Source organism: Sinocyclocheilus grahami, unplaced genomic scaffold (assembly GCF_001515645.1).
Source record: "Sinocyclocheilus grahami isolate Dianchi unplaced genomic scaffold, SAMN03320097.WGS_v1.1 scaffold864.1, whole genome shotgun sequence".
In the NCBI taxonomy this organism is placed as follows: Eukaryota; Metazoa; Chordata; class Actinopteri; order Cypriniformes; family Cyprinidae; genus Sinocyclocheilus; species Sinocyclocheilus grahami.
The window spans coordinates 33617-58070 of record NW_015506043.1 but is presented as its reverse complement, the minus strand read 5'-3'; the positions used below and the strand labels follow the sequence as shown (position 1 = coordinate 58070).

The window sequence follows — 24454 nt, the reverse complement described above, 5'->3', positions numbered from 1 at the left end:
GTGTTTGTGTGTGTGTGTGTGTGTGTGTGTCTGTGTCTGTCTGTGAGTGTGTGTGTGTGCGTGAGTGTGTGTGTGTCTGTGTCTGTGTGTGAGTGTGTGTGTGTGCATGAGAGAGTGTGTATGTGTGAGTGAGAGTGTGTGTGAGAAAGAGTGAGTGTGTGCGAGTGTGAATGTGTGAGTGTGTGTGAGAGTGAGAGCTCAGACCCGCCCACTCCGGGTGACGTCTGGCCCCTCCACACTGCAGTCATTCATTCAAATAGTGAGCTGGCCGCTGGATCAAGTTTACTCTTCTGAGGAGCTTCTGGAGCAAATACTGTGAGAGCAGCTACTCGATCAGAGCTCAGGATCTGATTGCTTATCTCCTGCAGATCCGCTGAACGTTCAGCCGTGTGTTTTCAGGAGGAAGAGCTCTGCTGACACCTGCACCATGAGGAAGGGCTCCTGCTGCATGTTCACGTCGGGAGTCGCCGGCGCTGTTCTCCTGATCATGGGAATCAGCCTCTTTGTGTCCGGACTCTTCCAGACCTTGATCCACAACAAGCTGAAGAGGGTAAGAGTCTGCTTTCAACTCATTCATCAGCTGTCTTTGCTGAGGACGGGGAAGTTTATTATGTCAGCTAAATATTATAATTTTATAATGTTTATAGTATTTTTATAAAAAATATATATTTGATATATTTACATTTTTAAAAAGTGTAACATTTTAAAAAAACTTTTAAATGTTTTTAGTGTGTTATTTTAATTTTAAATTTTTATGATTAAATTTTTCGGAAGGGTTTTATATTGATTATTTTGAAATTATTTATTTTAAATGTTCATTTTTATGATTTATTTAATTTTTTATAGTGTTTTGTATTAATTTTATTTTAAATGATTATTATTATTATTTTGTAATTTTACATTTTTATGGTTTATTTCAATTTTAGTAAGTGCTCTTTATTGATTGTATTTATTTTTAAATAATTTAATTCTATATTGATTATTCAAATTTTTATGGTTTAATGTTTAAATATTTTTTAAATTTTAATTGGACACTTTTTAAATGTATTTATTATTATAATTATTTTAATATTTCAATTATTTTTTATTTTAATTTTACATTATGATTGATTAAAAATGTAATAAGTGTTCTATACTATTTTTATTTTAAATTATTTATTTGATCAATTTTATAATTGCTTAAATTTTTTGTAAATGTTCTATATTGATTTTTTATTTTTCAATTATTATTTTAATTTGACATTTTTATGATTTATTAATTTTTAGCAAATATTCTGTATTGATTAATTAAAAAAATAATTTTAATTTAAAATTTGTATAATTTATTTAATTTTCAGTAAGTGATTGATTGATTGATTGATTGATTTTTTGGAATGATGCAGTGGAGGGAAACGGTCACATTTGTGTGCAGCAGGTCTCAGTGGAGCATGTGCTCGGTGTAATCAGAGTGACGTGTAACATGTGCTCGGTGTTTCCGTCTTCACTGCATATGCTCCGATTTCTCTTCCTCTTATAGAGCGTCATGTAAATGTCACGTCTGCAGAGATGGTTTGTCAGATGATGTAGAGAACAAGGAGTTAGTAACAGTGAATCACCTGCTGGAACACAAATGTCTCTTATTGACTTTTGAAAGTAAATGCTCTGCATCGCACGAGTGTGAAATCAGCCGATCAGTTGTGTTCTGAGAGTTTTGTGTTTTAACATTGAATCCGAACTCTCTGTTTGTATGTGATCGGCTGCAGCAGCTCATGCTGAACAGGAAACATATTGTGTGGATTTGCTGAATGTCATGCTTATGTGTGTGTGTGTTTGTCTGTGTCTGTGTCTGTGTGTGTGTGTGTGTGTGTGTGTGTGTGTGTGCGTGTGTGTGTGTGTGTGTGCGTGCGTGTGTGTGTGTGTATGTGTGTGTGAGAGAGTACGTGTGTGTGTGTGTGAGAGTGTGTGTGTGTGTGTGTGTGTTTGTGAGAGAGAGTGTGTGTGTGTGTGTGTGTGTGTGTGTGTGTTTCGGCTGCTCATCTACAGACAGATCACTGTATGTTCAACTGGACAGTCTTAAGTTCTTGTATTGTAACTCAGCTAAATCTGCAGCTCCAAAACTACAAGCACATGCTGTTTTTATTGTAAGATAAAGTTATTTTACCAGGGTAGCAATTTGGCGTCACAGCCCAGAGCCAGGAATGATTGAAGTGTGAAATCAGTCGATCAGTTGCGTTCTGAGAGTTTTGTGTTTTAACATTGAATCCGAACTCTCTGTTTGTATGTGATCGGCTGCAGCAGCTCATGCTGAACAGGAAACACATTGTGTGGATTTGCTGAATGTCATGCTTATGTGTGTGTGTGTGTGTGTGTTTGTCTGTGTCTGTGTCTGTGTCTGTGTGTGTGTGTGTGTGCGTGTGTGTGTGTGTATGTGTGTGTGAGAGAGTACGTGTGTGTGTGTGTGAGAGTGTGTGTGTGTGTGTGTGTGTTTGTGAGAGAGAGTGTGTGTGTGTGTGTGTGTGTGTGTGTGTGTTTCGGCTGCTCATCTACAGACAGATCACTGTATGTTCAACTGGACAGTCTTAAGTTCTTGTATTGTAACTCAGCTAAATCTGCAGCTCCAAAACTACAAGCACATGCTGTTTTTAGTGTAAGATAAAGTTATTTTACCAGGGTAGCAATTTGGCATCACAGCCCAGAGCCAGGAAGGATTGAAGCGGTCAGACGGCTCCAGGAAAGGGGTTGGTTTGAGCCGTCCATGTTTAAATGCGTCTGCAAACAACTGATTATATGTGAGACATCAAACTCCTCAGATCGGCCTCGCCTGCTTTCATCTGGATGTTTGGGAGAGTAAATCACACACTCATGCTGCAGCTTCTGGGAGTTTCTGATTTCCTGCACGGACAGAGTTTTGACTACAGAAGGAAAATGTGGAAATCATGCTGATGACAGAGTAAAGCATGAATCTGTCATTCAGTAGCAGCATTAATGCAGGAAATTCTGAACCCAATTTACATAATCGATAAGAGAAATTAATACTATTATTCATCAAGGATGCATTAAATTAATCAAAAGTGGCAGTAAAAACATTAATAATGTTACAAAAGATTTTTATCACAAATAAAAATTTTAATAATATTTCACAATTTTACTGTTTTTACTGCATTTTTTTATCAAATAAATGCAGCCTTGGTGAGCAGAAGATATTTCTTTCAAAAACAACAAAAATCTTTTTTTAATTACTTACTTAAAATAACTAAAACTAATAAATAATAATAAATAAAAACTATATAGACTTTTTTTAAATTCCAAAACCTAATAAAAAATTTTTTTAAATAAAAAACACAACAAAATTAACACTTTAACCAAACTTTCAAAAACATTACATTGTCAATGTTTAAAAAAAATAAAAAAATAAACAATCCATTTTATTTAAATATATATTTATATTTATTAATTTACTTATTATTTCATAATCTATATTAATATTTATTTCAGCTAGTTTGCAAGGCTTCATTTTTGTTTAGTTTAAACGAAAAGTACTAAAATAACTATAAAATAATAACAAAAAATGAATAAAAACTATACAGTTACATTTTTATTAAAAACACAACAGAACGAACACTTGAAGATAAATTAAAGTGAAACAGAAAATATTTTCAAAAAATACAAAATTCATGAAAAATTCAAAATATTAGCAAAGACTATAACGGTAAATCAAATAAGACTGTCTTACACTGAGATCAGCATTTGCTTGTAGTTTTAGAGCTGCAGATTTAGTCAGAAAAGCTATGAATTTATTGTCAGACTAATATGCAGAATATTTGGGCATCTAGTACTGCGGCACACAGTCTGTTTAACGCTGGTTTGTGTCTGAGCTCATTCCTTCAGTTCTCCAGATAATCAAACACATGAAAACACAGGCCCGAGGAGGAGAAAATCAGCCGTTTGAGTCTGAGAAAGAAAACACACACATCCTAGTTAGTGCGGTTTGCTAAGCTGTATCTTTAGTTGACATCAGCCTCCGAGGATCTGAAGGCTTTTCGGTTTATTTCGCTAACTACACACGATTAAATGGTTAGATTAAATGCCGTTTTTCTGTTCTGCTTTTTTCCAGAACCCAGTTTACACTACCATTCAAAGAGAGAGAGTGTGTGTGTGTGTGTGTGTGTGTGTGTGTGTTTCGGCTGCTCATCTACAGACAGATCACTGTATGTTCAACTGGACAGTCTTAAGTTCTTGTATTGTAACTCAGCTAAATCTGCAGCTCCAAAACTACAAGCACATGCTGTTTTTAGTGTAAGATAAAGTTATTTTACCAGGGTAGCAATTTGGCATCACAGCCCAGAGCCAGGAAGGATTGAAGCGGTCAGACGGCTCCAGGAAAGGGGTTGGTTTGAGCCGTCCATGTTTAAATGCGTCTGCAAACAACTGATTATATGTGAGACATCAAACTCCTCAGATCGGCCTCGCCTGCTTTCATCTGGATGTTTGGGAGAGTAAATCACACACTCATGCTGCAGCTTCTGGGAGTTTCTGATTTCCTGCACGGACAGAGTTTTGACTACAGAAGGAAAATGTGGAAATCATGCTGATGACAGAGTAAAGCATGAATCTGTCATTCAGTAGCAGCATTAATGCAGGAAATTCTGAACCCAATTTACATAATCGATAAGAGAAATTAATACTATTATTCATCAAGGATGCATTAAATTAATCAAAAGTGGCAGTAAAAACATTAATAATGTTACAAAAGATTTTTATCACAAATAAAAATTTTAATAATATTTCACAATTTTACTGTTTTTACTGCATTTTTTTATCAAATAAATGCAGCCTTGGTGAGCAGAAGATATTTCTTTCAAAAACAACAAAAATCTTTTTTTAATTACTTACTTAAAATAACTAAAACTAATAAATAATAATAAATAAAAACTATATAGACTTTTTTTAAATTCCAAAACCTAATAAAAAATTTTTTTAAATAAAAAACACAACAAAATTAACACTTTAACCAAACTTTCAAAAACATTACATTGTCAATGTTTAAAAAAAATAAAAAAATAAACAATCCATTTTATTTAAATATATATTTATATTTATTAATTTACTTATTATTTCATAATCTATATTAATATTTATTTCAGCTAGTTTGCAAGGCTTCATTTTTGTTTAGTTTAAACGAAAAGTACTAAAATAACTATAAAATAATAACAAAAAATGAATAAAAACTATACAGTTACATTTTTATTAAAAACACAACAGAACGAACACTTGAAGATAAATTAAAGTGAAACAGAAAATATTTTCAAAAAATACAAAATTCATGAAAAATTCAAAATATTAGCAAAGACTATAACGGTAAATCAAATAAGACTGTCTTACACTGAGATCAGCATTTGCTTGTAGTTTTAGAGCTGCAGATTTAGTCAGAAAAGCTATGAATTTATTGTCAGACTAATATGCAGAATATTTGGGCATCTAGTACTGCGGCACACAGTCTGTTTAACGCTGGTTTGTGTCTGAGCTCATTCCTTCAGTTCTCCAGATAATCAAACACATGAAAACACAGGCCCGAGGAGGAGAAAATCAGCCGTTTGAGTCTGAGAAAGAAAACACACACATCCTAGTTAGTGCGGTTTGCTAAGCTGTATCTTTAGTTGACATCAGCCTCCGAGGATCTGAAGGCTTTTCGGTTTATTTCGCTAACTACACACGATTAAATGGTTAGATTAAATGCCGTTTTTCTGTTCTGCTTTTTTCCAGAACCCAGTTTACACTACCATTCAAAGAAACGAATGCTTTTGTTAGTCAAGGATGTATTCAAATGATCAGAAGTGCATTTGAAATGTTACAATGTTTCAGATAAGTGCTGTTCTTTTGAACTTTCTATTCATCGGTGAATCCTGAAAAATAAAAAGTATCACCGTCTTCACACAAATATTGGTCAGCACAACTGATTTACACATTGATAATAATCAGAAATGTTTCTTGAGCAGCAAATCAGCATATTATACTGATTTCTGAAGATCATGTGACACTGAAGACTGGAGTAATGATGCTGAAAATTCAGCTGCACATCACAGAAATACATTACAGTTTAACAGATATTCACATAGACAACAGCTGCTTTAAATTCTAATATTATTTCACAATTTTTACTGTATTTTTGATCATATAAATGCAGCCTTGGTGAACATAAGAGACAAAACATTATTATTATTATTATTCCACATTTCTGAATGTAGTGTGCATGAATTTTAGTATGATTCTTTGGCTTGTGTAGCTGTAGTTTGACTATTTATAATATAAATAGTATTTTGGCCATTAAAAGAGTCTTAAATGCCAGTGAAGCTTAGATATAAACACCTCATTGTTCTACTTCAGCGTTTTTTCTAGACGTCTTGGCTGGTGCCTGCTGGATTTTTACATGAGAAAAGACGAGAAGAAAAGAAAAGTTGCGGCAGTTGATTCGAGGAATGAGTGTGAGCTGATGGTCATGTGATCTGTGAGGTGTGTGTGTGTGTGTGTGTGTGTGTGTTAATGAGGGTCATTCAGTCCAAGCCTCGTGTGTGTGTGTGTGTGAGCTTTAGTGGGGAAGAAACTCATTGTGTTTTTGAGATTCTTAATGCAGTTTTGCTGAAAGGTTAGAAAGTTAAATGTGCTTCAGATGCAGTGACCGTCTGTTCATTAACACTGATGTAGACCAATAATAGACCGATTATGAGCCCATAACTGTGCCTGATTAACAGAAAGTTAGTGTATATCTGCATTATATCAGTCAGAATCTCTCTTGATCTCAGTATCAGCCACACGAGCGGCTCCGTTACATGCTGATGAATCAGAGCGTTCAGTAACACTGATTCATTCACACTGAGGCATTATGGGTCATTCTGTATTTAATTCACTGTTGCACTTTAATTCCCTTAATTCAGAAACAAACATGATAGGTTTACACTTATTACACGAGAGTAAAAGATTGTATTATGTGTTTTGAAATTGTCAAGTATGTTAAGTAATAGATGTAATTAATATAAATGTATTTATATATAATTTAATGCATTTATATTTATCTTTCATGTTTTTATTAGTAGTAGTAGTATTATAAATACATTAAATATATATCTAATATATTTATATATATATATAATATATATTTAATCTAACACTTGACCCTTTTAATGATAATAATAAATGAAATGCATTAAATTATATATAAATATATTATAACATCTATGAAATATTTAATTGAAACAATAATATATAATAGCTATATATATATATATATGCTGTACACATATATATATGTGTGTGTGTGTGTGTGTGTGTGTAAAGTTATTATAAAGTGTTAAATAGTCGAGTCACAGTTACTAAAGCTGTCTTGTATCAGTTATGTTTTCTAAGAATTGTCCCTATTCCTATAAGTGAATAACGGCTGCTAACACCATTAGGTTAGTAAACTGTCAGTGCTTAACCGTCTTCAGTTAGAGTTCCTGATATATATGTGTGTGTGTGTGTGTGTGTGTGTGTGTGTGTGTAAAGTTATTATAAAGTGTTAAATAGTTGAGTCACAGTTACTAAAGCTGTCTTGTATCAGTTATGTTTTCTAAGAATTGTCCCTATTCCTATAAGTGAATAACGGCTGCTAACACCATTAGGTTAGTAAACTGTCAGTGCTTAACCGTCTTCAGTTAGAGTTCCTGTTGAAGTGAGGAGATAAGCATTTTAACTGGTTCCTCTTCAGAAGAGCAGCGATCACATGATCCGATCCTCCTCCATCCTCAGTCGAAACAAAATCATGTTTAAGTCGGCGACACTGACTCCTCTGAGGAACAACTCGTCTTCATCGAGTCTCTTTCTATCTGAACGGCTGGCTGTCGGTCAGAATGAGTTGCAGAGTGACCGTCGGACATCTGGCTCTGATGATAGTGCTGAGTCCCTTAAAGCTGTGCTGTTTGTGATCTCTCTCCTCCTCCATGATCGATGTCTCAAACACACCTCAAAGGTCCAGTCAGCCCAAACGCGGTGGCCGGCGCTAGAGGTTATCTGGGAGAAGCATTTAACCCAGTGTGGATTCAGATGCTTATTGAATAGTCTTTCATGCTCTCGTAATACTCCTACATGTTTCTGCTGCTGGCTGAACTTCTAATGACCCGACTGAGCCAGAACAAATGAATTTTATCAGCATTTGGGGAATTTAGAAATGTTACATTTGAGCGGGCAACAATGTAGCGCTGTAGGTCAGTGTTGGGGAAAGTTATTTTTAAAAGTAATGCATTACAATATTGTGTTACTCCATAAAAAAAGTAACTAATTACGTTACTTAGTTACTTTTTATGGAAAGTACACTCTTAAAAATAAAGGTGCTTCAAAAGGTTCTTCAAGCGATGCCATAGAAGAACCATTTTTGGTTCCTCAAAGAACCATTCTGTCAAAGGTTCTTAAAAGAATCATCTCTTTCTTACCTTTTTATAATCTGAAGAACCTTCTTTCACCACAATGTTGTGTTCTGTGTGTTCAGGAGATCACACTGACGGAAGACAGTAAAATTTTCGCCACGTGGAAGAATCCACCGCCTCCGGTCTACATGGAGTTCTTCATCTTCAACGTCACAAACCCCGACAAGTTCCTGAAAGGAGAAGCCAAACCTCATCTTACTACAATGGGGCCGTACACCTACAGGTACATCACATGAACACACAGACTGCTGGGATCAGACGGCTCGGTTTTCATGAATTCGTGAAATCAGTTTTTGTCCTAACCAGCCATAACAAGCAACAGGGCGGTTGGTCACTGGTCCAAAATCCCTCTCCACAGACTTGCATAACATGTGATATGTCATGTTATGTTGTTCTGTTTTATGTTATTAAACAACATTATGTAAATAAATAACATTATGTTTTGCTATGCTATGTTTTTTAATAACATAATATAACATAACTAAACAAAACATAACAGTATCACGTAAAGCATAACATGTTGTTTTGTTTTGTTATGTTAAGTATTTATGTTATAAGACAACATATTAAAAGATGACAAACTTAACATTGTTATGTTATGTTTTTTGTAATAAAACATAATATAACATAACTAAACAAAACATATCAGCATCACATAAAACATAACATGTTATTAAGTTTTTATGTTAAAAACAACATAACAAAACATAACAAATATTACATTGTTTTGCTATGTTATGTTTTTGGTTATAAAACAACATAAATATAACTTAAAGCATGATATAACAACATAATAGCATCACGTAAAAACAACATAAAACATAACAAAATATAACAAAACAACATAGCATCATAACATATAACTTAACATGTTATGTTTTGTTATAAAACATAACATAACAAAATAATGACAGAAACAACACAACATCAAAACGACATACATCTTAACATGTTATGTTTTACTGCTTTGCTTTGTTTTTCTTATAAAGCATAACTTAGCAAAACAAAATGTAAACATATAATACTGTAATATAACAGCGAGCTGTAACATGTTATGTTTTGTTTAATGTTATATTTTGTTATGTTATAAAACAACATAAGAAAACATAACAAACGGGACATTATTTTGCTATGTTATGTTTTTTTATAAAACAACATAACACAAACCTGATATAACAACATAGCGTCATCACGTTAAACATGTTATTTTTTGCTATAGAACAACATAAAACATACTATTAAAAATAATAAAACAAAACAAAGAATACAGTAACATAACAACATAAAACAACACAAACATAATATAAAAAATAGTGTCATGTTTTGCTAAGTCATGTTGTTTTTTATGTTTTGTTATGTGCTTTCATGCTATGCTTTGTTTAATTTAATTGATGCATTTAGCAGACACTTTTATCCAAAGCGACTTACAGTGCATTCAAGCTATACATTTTATACCAGTATGTGCGTTCCCTGGGAATCAAACCCACGACCTTTTGCGCCGCTATCGCAATGCTCTACCACTTGTCTAATGTAGGCCTACATTAAGTGCAATTAAAAGATCAAATTCGATATATAGTTATTATTTGATGTACTACAAGGCAAGCAGATGGCCGTGAACACAATGCGCAAACTTTCACTTATCCTCCCATACAGCAAAACGTTTAATGTGGCATAATAACGGACTAAGATTATAAAGACAATTCAGTAGCCTATATCTTGTTGTTGACTCAAAGTATATACAGACCAACAAATATGAATGTGCATTATGAAATGCATTAAGTGATATTAAAAGCATCTTCTCCCTAGTACAGGCAAGCAGACGAGCCCAGAATGCAATGCGTTAACGTTATACATTTTCCTCCCATAGAAAATCATTATAAATAAAACATGTAGGCTAATGTAGCTTAATGGACAAAGACAATGATATAAAAGAGCTGTAGACAGTTTATTCTATATGGGAAAATGCTTAACGTGAAACTTTGCGTGTTGAATTTATTCTGGGCTCACCTGCTTGCCTGTATATTAGTTATGTATATTTTAATAATGAAGAGGAGCATATTGAGTTTGGTCTTTATCATCTTATTCCTTTATGCTACATTATGGCACGTTTTGCGGTGTGGGAGGAAAATACTAGGCTATACATATTCATTATATTTATAAACTGTATATTGCATTTGATACTTTAACAGCATCTTAATACATTAAGCCATATTAAGTGTTTATGTTTTTCTATGGGTGGAACATGCTTGATGAGAGACGAGAGACGCATTGCGTTCATATTCTGCTGTTCTTTGGCCATGGATTTGCAGGTCTTGTCTTTTTCTTCTACAGATGACTTGCAGGGCCCTGTACGCTATGGTACTAAATTAGCTGTAATCGTTTAAGCAGCACCAGAGCGTCTTGTCTTCATTGGCATCACGCACGATTTGTGTCGACTGCAAGTGACGTCGCAGGTACAGCGGAGAGTGCAAGTGGTGATTGCAAGTGGCTTTGCAATTTAGTTTTTTGGCTACTGTTGTAAAATGTTGAGAGATTCAAACTAAAAATAATAAATAAATATAACAACAACAAAAAAAAAGACTGCAAGTGACGTCGCTAGCGGAAGCGCATGTGTCTGAGAGTGCAAGTGCAAGTCTGCAGTCAGACCCTCTTGGTTCGTGTTCTTGCAGGCGTATGTTGCAGGCCTCGGTCTTCAGGTGTTGTGTCTGGTTTGCTTTGGTCCATGTGACAGAAGCAGAAGGAGATCAGAGGCACGAGACTGTGCTTGGCTTCTGCTGCAGACGAGAGTGACACAGTGCTGATGCTCAGAGATTTGAGTCCGGTGCGAATCTCAGCACAAATCCGAGACGCTGCGTTCAGTCTTAAGATGCTTATTCCTGTGTGATCCATTCACAACAGACCGCTTTACTGAGTCATCTGCTGGCGAAGGGATATTCAGGCCAGCCAGCCGCTCACGGCTCCTCGTCTCACTCCTATTCCAGCCTTTTATTGATCTCTAATTAAAGAGAGTAAAGCTAACAAAAGCTCATTGTGTTACCAGTAGTTATGTTGTAAAACATGACTCTATCTGCATTATGTAACTGTTTAATCAATCCCATCATGCATCTAAACATGTATTATTATAATATATATCAGAACCCACTTACAAATTATTTATATTTGTCAAATATAACATAGCATAACTTAGCAAAAAAATGTTTTCATCTTTTGTTGTTATGTTGTTTTCATCTTGTTACATCAAATATAAAAAATGAAACAAAACATAACATAACAAAAGATAAAGCAACATAAAGTCTTGCCTATTAGGTTTTTGTTATAAAACATAACAAAACAGTATCAGATAAAACAACATGTTATGTTTTTTGTTTGTTATGTTAAACATGATATAACAAAAAAACCTAATAACAAAACGAAACAACATAACGTTATGGTTTGCTATGTTATGTTTTGTTATATAAAAATAATGTAACAAAACAAAGCATACAGTAGCATAACTTAGCAAAGTAGAACAAATTGTAATAAATTTAACAAACATAAAACATACATAACATGCTTACACACATATATTTGTGTTTAATGTGTTTATACAAAAAAAGTAAATTATCAATTTTATAAATTTATAATTCCAAAAAATTAGCAATTATATTTTAATTTACTATATTATTATTGAATTATATTTATATTTAAATTTGATTTATATTTGTGTGTGTGTGTGTGTGTGTGTATCAAGGTTATTATAGTTTTGCATTTTTAAATTTGTTTTATTTTAATATCGTTTTCAAATTTGCAATACAATTTAGTTTGTTAGTTTTATTTTGTGAACATTTCTATGTAGTTTAGTTTCAGTTTTAGTTTTAGTTTTAGTAATTAAAGTTTATTAGATTTAACAGATCACTTCCAGAGCACAGGCCAAAGAAAGACTAATTTAACCTTAGCGATGCAAACGTCTAGCACAAAATGAAAGCATGCTGAGTTTGATTATATGGTAAAATACATATACACACCAAAATGAAGCAGTCATGCCTTTTTAAATCTACACAAGTTGCGCTTACATTATATGTAAAACGCACTAGACTGAATGATAAATGTGTGTTGTGAGATTTAATTTGAAAATAAATGTAGCTAATTTCTTTATATTATAGCCTATGTCTTTCATCTTATTTAACCATAATCATGATACCGTAACTGTCGTGTCTTGCTCACTTTCCCTCGAACAAATGCGCATAAATAAGTGTGACTAATGAAATTCAATAATAATGGCGGAGCCTCAACATTGGATTTGCAGCGTTGTACATTCTAGCCATTGGCGCTGCAGCTGAAGTGAATGACAGCTTGGGAGCACGTGTTGCTCGCTTTCTGTAGCCTACACTCTTAAAAATAAAGGTGCTTCAAAAGGTTCTTCAAGCGATGCCATAGAAGAACCATTTTTGGTTCCACAAAGAAGCATTCAGTCAAAGGTTCTTTAAAGAACCATCTCTTTCTTACCTTTTTATAATCTGAAGAACCTTTTTTCACCACAAAGAAGCTTTTGTGAAACAGAAAGGTTCTTCAGATGTTAAAGGTTCTTTATAGAACCATTTAGACAAAAAAGGTTATTCTATGGCATCGTGAAGCACCTTTATTTTTAAGAGTGTACATCATTTCATTTTTAAGATGTATTTTTAATGCTTCTGTAAAGGACCAACGGCCACATAGCCTATACACTGCAGAGTTTAAGGAGAGACACAATGGCACAATATGTTTTGTTTTCATTTATGTAGAATTAAGTGTGTAGTTTATGCACATTTGTTCAAAACAGTCTGGCAAATTGTTCACAAGATGTAGACACAAATGTTTTTATTGTTTACAGGAAGGATGCGCGTTCTTATCATTCCTCTGTTGCGCTGCTTGTCTATTTTTTCTTCAAAGCACCAACTTAAAATGCCTATTTTGGTTTGATTGCTTGTGCTATATGAAAAAAAGCAGTAGCCTATGTAATGCGGGTGTGGTTCAGGGCGCGGTCTTTATCTCAAACGGGTCGGGTGCAGAATTAAATTAGTGCTGCTGTCGGATAAGGGGTCGGGTGTTCTGCTGTGTACTGCGGATGCACGTTTACCTAACAGATTTTTAGATTTTGTTTAATTTTATTTCAGTTTACGAAAATGTTTTTTGACCAATCGTTTTCGTCTTAGTTTTCGTTTACGAAAATAACCTTGCATGCCTTTTTAAATCTACACAAGTTGCGCTTACATTATATGTAAAACGCACTAGACTGAATGATAAATGTGTGTTGTGAGATTTAATTTGAAAATAAATGTAGCTAATTTCTTTATATTATAGCCTATGTCTTTCATCTTATTTAACCATAATCATGATACCGTAACTGTCGTGTCTTGCTCACTTTCCCTCGAACAAATGCGCATAAATAAGTGTGACTAATGAAATTCAATAATAATGGCGGAGCCTCAACATTGGATTTGCAGCGTTGTACATTCTAGCCATTGGCGCTGCAGCTGAAGTGAATGACAGCTTGGGAGCACGTGTTGCTCGCTTTCTGTAGCCTACACTCTTAAAAATAAAGGTGCTTCAAAAGGTTCTTCAAGCGATGCCATAGAAGAACCATTTTTGGTTCCACAAAGAAGCATTCAGTCAAAGGTTCTTTAAAGAACCATCTCTTTCTTACCTTTTTATAATCTGAAGAACCTTTTTTCACCACAAAGAAGCTTTTGTGAAACAGAAAGGTTCTTCAGATGTTAAAGGTTCTTTATAGAACCATTTAGACAAAAAAGGTTATTCTATGGCATCGTGAAGCACCTTTATTTTTAAGAGTGTACATCATTTCATTTTTAAGATGTATTTTTAATGCTTCTGTAAAGGACCAACGGCCACATAGCCTATACACTGCAGAGTTTAAGGAGAGACACAATGGCACAATATGTTTTGTTTTCATTTATGTAGAATTAAGTGTGTAGTTTATGCACATTTGTTCAAAACAGTCTGGCAAATTGTTCACAAGATGTAGACACAAATGTTTTTATTGTTTACAGGAAGGATGCGCGTTCTTATCATTCCTCTGTTGCGCTGCTTGTCTATTTTTTCTTCAAAGCACCAACTTAAAATGCCTATTTTGGTTTGATTGCTTGTGCTATATGAAAAAAAGCAGTAGCCTATGTAATGCGGGTGTGGTTCAGGGCGCGGTCTTTATCTCAAACGGGTCGGGTGCAGAATTAAATTAGTGCTGCTGTCGGATAAGGGGTCGGGTGTTCTGCTGTGTACTGCGGATGCACGTTTACCTAACAGATTTTTAGATTTTGTTTAATTTTATTTCAGTTTACGAAAATGTTTTTTGACCAATCGTTTTCGTCTTAGTTTTCGTTTACGAAAATAACCTTGGTGTGTGTATATATATATATATATATATAATCCTATTTTTAATATATTAATCTTAATATATTGATTCTTTTTTTTTAATTTATCTTAAAATATAAAATAAACAGTTCCTATTGAAAAAGATAAATGTAACATTTGCTGGTAACTGACACCCAAGTTTACTTCAGTTAGCTCTGCTAATTTGCAGACGCTGATCATCTTTACTGAAGAATTATGTGTGTATTATGAAATACAGTTGCAGCTGAAGGTGTTTTGATGCTGTTATGTTTTATCAGCGTGTTTACAGTCATGCTCTCCTCAGGTCTGCAGGATCGTTCATGTCACACCCTAAACAGATATCAGTGTCTGTGCTGTTAACACTCTCTAACCTGTATTCCTCTGCATGGTTAGTTTGCATTGAACTTGAGGGTAATTCAGAGCAAATAACAAACACTTCAACAGGAATCAATACGCTCTTGAAACATCTGATGTTTAACAGTAGAGAGTGGAACATAAATCATTTTCATGCAAATATGAAGTATTATGCACCACATCATGTACTTGTACATCATTTTTTCTGCCCTACAATTATAATTTGCATTATACAGCCATTTGTGCATAATTTTTCACTTTGCACCACCATCGTTTTCATTTGCTCTGTACTCAAACTCACACAATGCTAAAGAAAGTAAATCTAATGCAGTATAATAGTATTATTTACACTTGACTAAATTGCCTTTTGGTTGGTCTAAATTACAATTCTAATACATACATACGTATATATAAAATATATGTAAATATATTTTATATTACAATTATAAAAATAATACATGAACACATTTTATAAATATATATATATATAAAACTATGTTTAAATAGTTTCACAATACAATACAATACAATATAATATAATATAATATAATAGAATATAATATATGTATGTATGTATAGGTCATTTCTAAATTGCATTTTATTTGGTTTAAATTGTAATTTTCAAATATATTAATAAATTATAAATATATATAATATATTTTAAAATTGTATTTAAATATTTAATATAATATTTATAAATATATTTAGAATTGTTTATATAAATAAATTATATATATATATATAATTTATTTATATAAACAATTCTATATTGTATATAATATTGATTTATATATAATATATAAACTTATAGAACGTTTTGGTTGGCTTATATTATAATTATAAAATATATATATATATATATCAATTTTTACACTTGATGCATATTTTATCATTTTAAAATGTTTAAATATAATATAATATATACACTTATAAATAATTTTATAATATATCTTATAATCATCATTAGCATTATCTGGCCATTTGTGCCTCATTTCCACTTTGCACTACCATCATTTTTATTTCTATGCTGTTTTATTGGTTTCATGCTCATTTAATTGGCTCCGCAGTCAGGATCGCACAATGCCAATAAAAGTCAATATAATTATGTTATTTCCACTCAACTAAACTGAGTTTTGGTCTTCTTCTGTAACTCTAACCCGTTCCAGAGAGTACAGGCCCAAACACAACGTGTCATTTGTGTACAACGGGACGAAGGTTGCCGCTTACACAGCCAAGATTTTCGTCTTTGAGCCTGAGAAATCAGTTGGAGACCCGAACGTGGATCTGGTGACGACGGTGAACATCCCAGCGGTGGTGAGTGTGTGTGTGTGTGTGTGTGTGTGTTTTATTTTCCAGTTGATCTGAGTCTCAGGTTCTGGTTTCCTCAAACAGGCCGTGATGAATCGAATCAAAGGTGCAGGATTCTGGGTCTCCTCGGGAATCTCCATGTACATGGGCTCCATCGGCACCACTATGTTCATGACACACACGGTGCAGGAGCTGCTCTGGGGCTTCAAGGACCCGCTACTCAGCCGACTGAAGACTATAAAGCCAGATACAGACGAATACTTCGGTCTCATGCTGCATGTGAGTCTCAGATCAGACGCTTATCTGTGGATCCTTCTGCAGTAACATATTACACACACACACACACACACACACACACTAATGGAAAAAACATCTGTTCAAGCCATTCCACGGGAACATCCTGAAATTCATCCTGAGTACATGCTGAATCCACTACTGCTTATAATAATTATGAATATTTAATATTAATATTTTTTGAATTTATATTCGATTATAAAATATACATTCCATATCAATTACATTTTTTATTTTTTTTAAATAACTGATAATATAATATAATTTTAGTATTATTTATATGCAATATATATATATTTTTTAGTTTAAAAACTTCAACTTGTAACATTAGTTTTATGTGCTTTCTTCATTTTTGTTAGTTTTTGTTCTTTTTAAAAGAAAAATAAAGAAAAATATTTGAAATAAATGAAGTAAGTTTAAGTTAAAGCACTAAAATGACTAACTGGAAATAAAAAATAAAATAAAAAAAGATCTCAAATGAAAACTGAAAAAAAAGAATTTATTTTAAATAGTAATATTTAATGTTTATAATTTATTTTATTTCAGCTTAATTTCAGTTTACAAATATGTGACCCTGGACCACAAAATTTTGTGAAATTGAGATTTATGCATCATGTGTAAACTGAATAAATAATCTTTCCATTGATGTATGGTTTGTTAGGATAGGACAATATTTGGTCGAGATACAACTATTAGAAAATCTGGAATCTGAGGGTGCAAAAAAATCGAAATATTGAGAAAATCATCTTTAAAGTTGTCCAAATGAAGTTCTTAGCAATGCATATTACGAATCAAAAATTAAGTTTTGATATATTTACGGTAGGAAATTTACAAAATATCTTCATGGAACATGATCTCTACTTAATATCCTAATGATTTTTGGCATAAAAGAGAAATGTATAATTTTGACCCATACAATGTATTGTTGGCTATTGCTACAAATATCCCCCAGCGACTTAACACTGCTTTTGTGCTGCAGGGTCACATATTATATTTTTTTTAGTTTTAGTGCACAATAATAACGCTGGTGTGGATCATTCCAGAAGTTCTAGTTTCCATTAATAAATCTCATTTAGACACAATCAGTCCTTTGAGCTTCCAGATTTGAATGTTAAAAAAGTCCTTCTATATACATGTGCATTATTTTAACTTAGTTATTTTTCCTAAAAGCAGTTTAGAACGACACACACTATAATACAACACCAGTTGCTTATTTATGGAATATTTCTACCAGAAGTATTATTATCGTTATAGACTTATTTTCATACAGTAATGACAATGTTTTAGGTCAAATGTCTTTGTTAAGGTGAGTTTGGCTGTTTTTAGATGATTTTGGATTGTTGGTGGACGAACGCAGCTCTACATATTCAGTCTGAAGTCCTCTTTTAAAAGCACTGTATGTGGAAATGCAGAAGATCTTGATTCATCGGCTCAATCTCTGCTGAAATCCGCATGAAATTGGACCAAAGGTCCGAACTTCCCAAATCCATGCCCGACATCAGCGTTTGCACTCTGTGTGGAAACAGAACTTTCCTCTAATTATCTGTAATATGATTACAGAAATAAACTGGGGTGATGGGATTTTACAATATGCATGCAGTTTTAAAGAAGATAATAAATTGCTGTAGAGCTCACAGCTGGATACTTCACACAGCTGGGAATCAAAGAGTTTTTCTTTTTTATTACTTTATGTTTAACTTTTTTAAATTAATACTTTCATAAATACTCAATGTATTATCAAAAATGTATTATTTAAATACAATTTCACATTCATTTTTAGTTTATTTGAAGTAAGCGGTTCAGTTTTAATTTCCCCCTCTGTATGTTAAAGTTTTTTGCTACCCGTTCCTTTACTTAAAAAAAATCTTTTCATAGAATGTATTGACTTGATGCAACTTTATATAATGCTTTATTTAAAATGTTATATAGTCTATTATCAATTATTTGTATCATTTATTTGTTTATTTATTATTTAATATTTAAATTTCCCATTTATGTTTTTGTTGTTTTTTAAGGTACTTGTAACTTTTTTTAATAAATCTGTAAATATATACATATATATATATATATTATTATTATTATTTTTTTTTTTTAAAGCAATGCAGTTCAGTTTTTAATTTCCACTCTGTATGTTAGAGGGTTTGTGTTACTTTGACTTATTATTTGCCTTTTATAAACTTTTTAAACAATTTTACAAAATTTACATTATATTTAATTGTATATAATCTATTATCAGTTACTTGTACTGTTTGTTTATTTTATGTGTATTTATTTAACATTTCAGATTTATTTTTAATTTATTAAGAGTAATATGGTTCAGTGTTTAATTTCTGTATGTTTGGTTTTTGTAATATTTTTGTCATATTTTCTACAATGCATTTTCAATTATTTATTTAACATTTCAAATGTATTTTGGGAATTCTGCTTCGTTTTCCTCTCTGTGCGTGTCAGCTGATGATGTATGGCGAGTGATGCACACCGTTATTTTTATACTCTATATAATATATGTTCTTGTTGCGCTTTGACCTTTCACCTGAAGTCCAGTTGAACCATCCGTGTCACTCTGGGCTCTATTTTCAGTGGGAACTCTGCCCTAAACCACCCGTCTTTGTTCAGTGCGGAAAGAATCCCATGTGTTCTGGCATGAGCGGGCGTCACACATGGTTTCGCGAGGACAGACTCCAACTTGGAATGTTTTCAAACCACTTTCAACCTAGTTGAACATGAGCGGCGGACCCTTGGGTTATTGTGCCTGCGGAAACAGCTGTCCTTGTCCTTTTCCATTGACTCCTCACCCAGATTTTGAAGGGAAAGGCGGCTGCAAGAACGGCTTGTGTAACCTTTGTACACGGTTTAATCAGGCTGGGTCAGTCTGGAAAACTAATTTCCCCTGATATTACTGAACACTTTTCCTGTAACTGAAAAGCAGGTTTCTGAATGCTTCCTTAATAGTGAACACGTTATAGCAAATACAAGCTCACTTGAGCATCCTGGGGTCAAAGGTCATGTTCAGGGTCACATTTGCCAGGTTAATCAGAATCTGTTGTGCAGCATGTGTGTTGAAGATGTAGTCATCTGAGCACAAGACGATATTTGATGGATCTTCTGCAGGTCCATCCACATGCGCTTTGAGAAGGAGGTGGAGCTGAAGGGCATCCCAGCGTACCGCTTCACCCCACCCCGGGACGTGCTGGCCAGCGGGGAGAACAACCCGGAAAACAAGGGATTCTGTCTGACGCCAAAGAAATGCCTGGACGACGGCGTGCTGGATGTGTCTGTGTGTCGGAAAGGTGCAGAACTGCAGACATACAAACATAATACATGCACGAACACACACAACTTGCATATATATTATTGAATTAAAATGAAAGATTAAAGCAGTTTCATTTAATATAATGTTTAAATTAATTTAATTCTAATTTCATTTAATTTTATACTTTAATTATTGCTTATTGTATTTTTTATGCAGTTGCTATGGAGTCAATAGGGTGTTTTGAGTGTTTTAAGCTGTTTCAGTGCAGTTGCTAGGGTGTTTTGAGTGTTTAAGGGTGTTGATATAGAGTTGCTAGGGTGTTTTGAGTAATTTAGGCAGTTGCTATGGAATTGCTGTGGTTATTTTAGTATTTTAGGCCGTTGCTAGGGCGTTCTGAGAGTTTTAGGCTGTTGATGTGGAGTTGCTAGGGTGTTCTGAGAGTTTTAAGCTGTTGCTATGCAGTTGCTAGTGTGTTCTTAGTGTTTTATTGTGTTGCTATGCAGTTGCTAGCGTGTTCTGAGTGTTTTAGGGTGTTGCTATGAAGTTGCTAGGGTGTTATGAGTATTTTAGGCTGTTGCTGTGGAGTTGCTAGGGCGTTCTGAGTGTTTTAGGGTGTTGCTATGAAGTTGCTAGGGTGTTATGAGTATTTTAGGCTGTTGCTGTGGAGTTGCTAGGGCGTTCTGAGTGTTTTAGGGTGTTGCTATGAAGTTGCTAGGGTGTTATGAGTATTTTAGGCTGTTGCTGTGGAGTTGCTAGGGCGTTCTGAGTGTTTTAGGGTGTTGCTATGGAGTTGCTAGGGTGTTGAGCATTTTAGGCAGTTGCTATGAAGTTACTAGGGTGTTTTGAGTGTTTTAGACTGTTGCTATGCAGTTGCAGGTGTGTCCTGAGTATTTTAGGCTGTTGTTATGCAGTTGTTAGGGTGTTCTGAGAGTTTTAAGGAGTTGCTATGTAGTTGCTAGAGTGATGAGCATTTAGGCAGTTGCTAGGGTGTTTTGAGTGTTTTAGGCAGTTGCTATGGAGTTACCAGGGTGTTTTGAGTGTTTTAGGCTGTTGCTACAAAGTTGCTAGAGTGTTTTTAGTATTTTAGGCTGTTGTTATGCAGTTGTTAGGGTGTTCTGTGCTTTAATTATTGCTCACTGTCTTGTGTGCTTGAGAAGTAATGTGAGCTTCTGTTCGGCACATGTGATTTACTGGCGTTTGTTAACCACACACACACGCTTAACCTAGTCACTCCAGCACATTCCTCATCTCCTCCTGCTGTGTGTTTTTATGCTAAACACATGCCACATTTATGACCACAGAGATCTGATGGTGTTCCAATAGTCACTAAAAACACACTCATACATGTATCTGACTGTGAAAAACGAGGACCTACCAGAGACTGTTATTTTTTTGTATAAACTCATCAGAACTAAAGTTTTAATGAAGTGCTGTTTGCATGTGCAGAATTTGCCATACTGTTGCTATACAGTTTTTTTTTTTTTTTAAATAGTTGCTATGCAATTTCTAGGGCGTTCCATGTATTTTGGTCTGTTGCTATGCAGTTGCTAGGGTGTTCCACATGTTTTAGTCTGTTGCTATGCAGTTGTTAGGGTGTTTGATTGTTTTTAGCCTGTTGCTATGCAAATTCTAGGGTGTTTGGATAGTTTTGGGCAGTTGCTATGCAGTTGCTAGGGTGTTTGAGTGTTTTTTTTTGCCTGTTGTTATGCAATTTCTAGGGAGTTCCACAAGTTTTAGTCTGTTGCTATGCAGTTGCTAGGGTGTTCTGGGTGTTTTTAGGTTGTGGTCATGCTTTCCACTGCGTTTGAATGTTTTATAGGCTGTTTCTATGCAGCTACTAGGGTGTTCTGAGAGTTTTGGGCAGTTGCTAGGGTTTTCAGTGTTTTTAGCCTGTTGCTGTGCAGTTGCTAGGGTGTTATGAGTGTTTTAGTCTGTTGCTATGCAGTTTCTAGGAAGTTTTAAGCTGTTGCAAATGAGTGTTTCTGAGTGTTTTAGTCTATTTTCTAGGCACTTTCTGCCTGTCTACTGTGAAAGTACTTCTTTGAAACTTTTTCTTTCAGATCTAAATGAATTCTGGGTATTATTTTGATCCATAAAGTGAAACATACACACAAAATAGCTGCTGACCTTCCTCTCAGCTCTGTGTTTGAGTTTTATGGTTTTCTGTCACGCTGTGCTCATGTGAGCTTCAACACACAACTACAACATTGCCAAAGCATTTGAGCGCTTGCATATTACAGATGTATGAAATAACCCACATACACACACACACACACACACACACTCAAGAGTGTGTGTTGCCAAACATGAGGGCTGGAAAACTCTCACCTCTGTCCCAGTAACACAGGAGTCTAATTTCTCCTGGTGTGTTGGAGGATCAGGGTTACTCGCGGCTACTCCTGATTGTTTTCATGCTCAAGGTCAGAGTTTCCTTCATCTTCTCATGAGACGAAGTGCCTCTTTAATGTCACGACAGGATGAAACTCCTCGTCTCTCAGGGGGGTCGTTTCAGAGAAGGCATTGTTAAGACAGTGTGAGGAGGAGACGTCATTTCTGCTGTTATATGACTGAAAACATTCACAATGACTGTTGTTCTGAGTTTGGAGGACATCCCTTTATCTGACAAGGTCACTGACTTGTGAATGGAAGATGTGTATGTAATCTTTTCAAACAGGGTTTACTCATTGCTTTGCTTAAGTCACTGAGTGAGTTATTATAATTATAATTATAATCCTGGCAATGAAAAGCTTGTTTTGTATTTTGAAGAAGTCAAGCAGGAGGTCATCTGGGTGATTAATCATACAGCACGCGGCAGAAATAGTGCGTGCAATATGTTGTTCTGAAGATATCCACTCATGTTTAAATGTTTAAGCTTGTAATTCTGTAGTGCATGAAACTAAGCTCAATATTTCACTGAAAATAGATTTTATTTATTTATTTTTTGTTTATTTAATAGGAACAATGCATGTTCATGAACATCAATTACAATATGTAAACATCAGATTTATATATATATATATATATATATATATCTTTATATTTATATACATTTTTTTGGAATAATTCGTTTTTTGTTTTTGAAAGAAGTCTCTTCTGCTCATCAATATGCAGTACAAAAAAAACAGTAAAAACAGTAATATTGTGAAGTATTATTAAAATATCTGTTTTCTATACAAATATATGTTCAAATTATATTTATTCTTGTGATGCAAGTTAATTTAATCCTTTAATAAAATGTGTTTTCATTTAATTATTAATTTAATGTAATCATCATTTTATACATTATTTAACTAATACTTGTTTAAAATAATAATAATAATAATGTTAAAGTAATTTTTACTGTGATGTACAGTACTGTACTGAAAATCGAAAGTCGTGAAAATAATGTCACAATGGGAAAAAAATCTTAATGGTAATACAAAAACATTTAATTTTCTTTATGCAGTATACAATTTCCTAGTAAATAAAAAAGCCTAAATAATTATGCATGAACTGGTCAAATGAAAGCCTTGATTGCAATGCAAGTCACTTTGGAGAAAAGCTTCAGAAATGCATCAGTGTCAATGGTTGTGTGGTGTAATTGTTGTTGTTGGGTGTCTCAGGTGCTCCTGTCGTCGTGTCGTTCCCTCACTTTCATCTGGGCGATGAGAAGTACGCCAAAGCTATCGATGGCATTTCTCCGGTGCACGAGCATCATCAGACCTTTCTGGATCTGAACCCTGTAAGATCTGCTGTGATATGATAAGATGCTTTGAAGTGTTTTGTGAAGTCTCATTCTCTAATGTATTTTTTCTTGTCTAAAGTGTTTTTGTGAAATAATTGGTTTGATTGCTGCAGTCTGGCTCAGATCTGACTTTTTTCCTCAGACTATGGGAGTGCCTGTTCGTGCCATGAAACGAGCCCAGATCAACATTCATCTCGAGAGAATGACCGGCTTTCCGTGAGTGATGCTTTCCTGTTTGATATTTTTAATCGGGCCGCGTTGATAAACAGCTGTGAGTGTGTGTTTTATAGCGGAAGGTCTTTGACGTTTTGTCCTTTGTTTCCTCAGTTTGACCAGGAATCTCAACAGCACTATCTTTCCCATTTTGTTTCTGAATGAGGTGAGCATCAGAGGTTCCCCCTGAACGGGATGATTTAGTGACCAACGGTTTCGTCTCCTGTGAAACTGAATGTTTTCTGATGTTTTTCAGTCTGTGGTGATTGACGACGCTTCAGCGGCGAGGATTCAGAAGCTGCTGCTGATCGTGACTCTGGTGTCTCATTTCCCGCTCATCCTCGTGGCTCTGGGAGTCATTCTGCTGCTCGTCTCCATCATCCTCGCCATTCACTTCTATCAGAACAAGGTAATCGCAAACACCCAGAACACCCTAGCAACCGCCTAGTAACACCCTAGCAACTTTGGTTTTCTCATTTCCCCAGAACACCATAGCAACTGCTTAGC

At 34.3% G+C, this 24454-nt stretch overlaps 1 protein-coding gene across 1 annotated transcript; it reads left to right on the top strand.

The window, feature by feature from the left end:
* The first annotated feature begins 272 nt into the window (after positions 1 to 272).
* On the top strand, positions 273 to 24453 carry LOC107563260 (lysosome membrane protein 2-like). The gene is made up of 10 exons (XM_016248078.1): positions 273 to 550; positions 8498 to 8658; positions 16322 to 16469; positions 16548 to 16783; positions 19857 to 20047; positions 23613 to 23731; positions 23877 to 23950; positions 24062 to 24113; positions 24204 to 24383; positions 24433 to 24453. The coding sequence occupies exons 1-10, from the start codon at positions 428 to 430 to the stop codon at positions 24451 to 24453; spliced, it is 1305 nt and encodes a 434-aa protein (XP_016103564.1). The 5' UTR covers positions 273 to 427.
* Position 24454: the final 1 nt, after the last annotated feature.